Raw genomic sequence first — 3,596 nt, 5'->3', positions numbered from 1 at the left:
TGTCGGGGCATAGAAATCTCGTGTTTCATTTCCTATCAGCCTCTCCACGGTTGTCGTTGACGATGCATTAGCGTTTGATATTATATTCACTATGCTTTCGTCGCACCATGAAGCGGCCACCATATCGTAGTCAATCGAAACGGCCTGGCGTAAATTTTCACGCGAGTAGGCATCATCTTTGTGGGGCATTGTGTGACTGGGGAAATGTTTGCTATTTGATCGGATAGTCCCGCGACCGTACAGCCCTTTCAGCCTCAGTCCGTGTTGACGTGTAATAATTGTTCGTGTTGATGACGCGATTGCTCCTGAAAAATGGTCGAGCAACTTCTAAGACGTGCTGCCGAAGTTTCGACACTTTCTCAAACTCTTCGCGCAATGCCTGCGCCTCGTGTTGCTCGACAACACCAGCAAGTCGATCAGCTATATCACTACGGTTGCAATTAAGCTTGTAGTTCAAAGCTATCCAACTGGTTGGACAGCATACCATGTAATCTCGGAAGTGGTACTTCCCCGTTGGCTTCATGGAGCTGCACACTATGAGGTGGCGTCCGTGTCGAGACCGACAAGCGACACTCGCTTCGTCAACAGCCAAGTCCCCTCCAACATTAATGTACTGCGCATTGGTGATTTATAGCAAACTTAGCAACGGACGGATGCATGCTGCCGCATCTGTCTCCAGTGTTGACGGTGCAGAGCTAAAACAAAGACACCGGCGCAGTAGTTTGAAGCGCATAAGCGTCATGATACCATATAGCGAAGTAGACTGCCCACCAAATATCAGATCCTCAGGGTGCGGTTCCCAAAAATTCGAGTTATTCCCCTTGTCGTTCAGTGCCAAGAAGAATATGATAACCAGAAACGCCATTAATTCGGGTAGTGTGAATGATGTTGTTGTTTGTACGCCTTTCATAACAGCGTAGCTGTTTGTCTCGTGGAGCACCTGACCCTAGAAGTATAATGGCAAATAGGTGAAAAATCTTGAGCTAGCCGAGCGTTCAAACAGATGCTGATACGCCGGACGGATCCTGGAGCCATCTAGATGCTTGTACAAATATCCGGGTGCTTCAGCTTCACCTGACGGGTAAAAGCACATGCTTTTGATAGCTTTCACCTCCTCCAGGCTGGTCGGCAAAAACTCGCTGGGTCAAATTCTTCAAACACCTCGTTCTCGATAAGCTCAGATGCGTCATCCACCTCGATTTCGTTTTCCGCACCGGGAGCAATTAGTATCTGCCAGTCCGGATTACGCCTTTGACGCGTGACAGCAGCGTACTTGTCAATTCCCTTCTGAATAACACCCAGCGTCACATGCTCCACTGCGCTCTGAATCAGGCAGTCCAGCCACCGGACTTGGAATAGGTTAGCATACTTTCGATTATGCATTTCCCGACACACTCTGTCAATCATGTATGCTTTTCCCACAGGGCGATACACCTTTGCTTTCATCCAAGCTTCTTCTCCGGTGAATACGCCACAAGCTTGTCAACAACCCGGAGAAGCGAGGACGCCGCCCGAACATAATTCTCATTCATTACGCCACTCAGTGACCGAAACAACGGCGGCGACGCTATCCGTGCTGTCGCTAGACTATTGTACTGCAAATGTATGCTAGGCAAGCTGCTGATACTTCGGTAAGCTTGAGACACCACATCGTTGTTTTCGCCAGACGCCACCAGTCTTCAAGCAGCCGGACGTCGGTCGCAATTCCAGTCGTCACGCGATAACACTTCACCGTCTGTATTTCCATCATAACTAAAAACTCCAGTGTCACTGATCACTTCTAGATATCCCCTCTGGCCAAATTCTCCCGCCTGAATCAATCCGTGAATATTGCCAAGCTGAACGCCACGACCGGCACCAGAACCCACAACAGCAACAGCAGAGTCTCCAGCGCTACTGGCCACCCCACTATCAGTACATTCTGACGGCGCTACACGTATGCACACATGACTTTGCATTAGTACTTATGCCTTAGCATAAAAACCCCAACGCACACAAGCACCCTTACGCTCTCCACCAGCTGCGCCTGCGTGGTCGTCCCCGCCGACTCTGTCCCCGCCACGATCACCTCGGCCTTGCTTCCCACCGGCTCGTGACTTGCCGCGACTGGCTCCACGTCCGGGGCCACGTCCACCACCACGACGACCAACAACAGTACTAATATCATAGGCAACGCCATGTCCGCCGCCCCCGGCGACGACGGCGTTTTCAAAGCCACTGCCCTCCGCCGTATCGCTGCTTTGTGACGGAGCCAAAAATGCAATACAAAGTCTATGTCGTTCATACAAAATCAGCTAGAAATGCACACAAACACCAGTATTTTGTATCCGTAACAACAGAGACATAGTGAAATCAGAGTGAATACAAACATCAAACGTGTCTACCAAAAACATTGCACGTGTCTATAGGATGGCCCAAGTCAGCAGCGAGCGAGAGATCCAAAATGTCATGCAAATGAATAGCATAAATGCAGTCGATAACGGGCCAAGAAACAAAAAATTATCTCCGCAACCTCTTGTGTGAGTGAGTATATGTCGACCCAAGCAAAGACTAATACTGGCGTTGCGGCGCCTCTGCCTCCGATATCGAGAAGAATAGGAGCTAATTTCATGTATTTATGAAAGCATGGCAAGTATTCTCTACGATGTCAAACGGATCTTTGTAGCTTTTTTTTTGCTACAAGCATAGCTAGAAACGACGACGTTAGGCGCTCACAAACACCAGCTTTATTTTTGCGTGAGCGCGCGGCCAAGCGACGAGGGCATCGGTATAAATTTCTTGCAATTGCAGCTGAAAAAACTCAAAATTATATATAATCAGCCACGAGTCCGTAGTTTTCACCAGCAGCTTCGTCGTTTCAGCCAATAAATGCATTACTAAATAGACGTCAAACGCGACCTTTTGGTAAGCCGCTCTAGATATCTCATTACATCTCCTTTGATTTGCAGATGAAGCTGACTCAATACTATCACTCTCAAGGGCGCATTATCCGCCTTTTTAATCTCAACTAACTCTACTTTATATAATATACATATTCTATTATGCTCGCGAAAGGATTAACAATACGCATTTATTCAATTTCAAACCTAAACTTAATAAACAGCTTTAGTTGTTGGAATTGCGATGATGGTGATAGTAATGGCGACAAAAGACGGGGCGGGGCGCAGCGAAGTCACCTGCGCCGAGGACACGGCATATCGCAGGAAACCAGTAGCACGAGGACAATGGCACCAGCTACAGCGGCTTGGACACCCCCGGACGACGACGTTATGCGCGAGTGGATTGAGCAGCACTGCGCCACTCCCAGCAAGACTGGACCAAGCGATCGCTGGGCAAGTCTTGGACGGCGTTCGTGCAGCGCTAGAATGGGGATGGTGCTGCTGAGTGCCGCGCCTGATTTAGACTCGGGAGATAGGGTACGAACGATACTTGTTGGGACTGCTTGCAGAGCCGGTGTGCTGATTGTCGCGGAAGTCGATTGTGCCAGTAGTTGAATTATTTTTAGTCAAAGAAATGGAAGTCGTTGTGGGAACGGGTGCCCGCAACCCACTGAAAGCGATTGGGACTCTGTGGTGTAGCGAGGTCGGAAAAAGCTG

The 3,596-nt window shown here is 49.0% G+C and overlaps 1 protein-coding gene across 1 annotated transcript; it reads right to left on the bottom strand.

Annotated features, from left to right (window-relative positions):
- Positions 1-1,107: 1,107 nt before the first annotated feature.
- On the bottom strand, positions 1,108-2,179 carry PITG_12739 (uncharacterized protein; the record flags this gene model as incomplete). The annotated part of the gene is made up of 2 exons (XM_002900085.1): positions 1,108-1,323; positions 2,009-2,179. 2 exons carry the CDS (start codon positions 2,177-2,179, stop codon positions 1,108-1,110), a joined length of 387 nt encoding a protein of 128 aa, XP_002900131.1.
- Positions 2,180-3,596: the final 1,417 nt, after the last annotated feature.

This window comes from Phytophthora infestans, genomic scaffold, assembly GCF_000142945.1.
Source record: "Phytophthora infestans T30-4 supercont1.27 genomic scaffold, whole genome shotgun sequence".
Classification (NCBI taxonomy): domain Eukaryota; phylum Oomycota; class Peronosporomycetes; order Peronosporales; family Peronosporaceae; genus Phytophthora; species Phytophthora infestans.
This window is presented reverse-complemented; position numbering and strand designations above follow the sequence as displayed.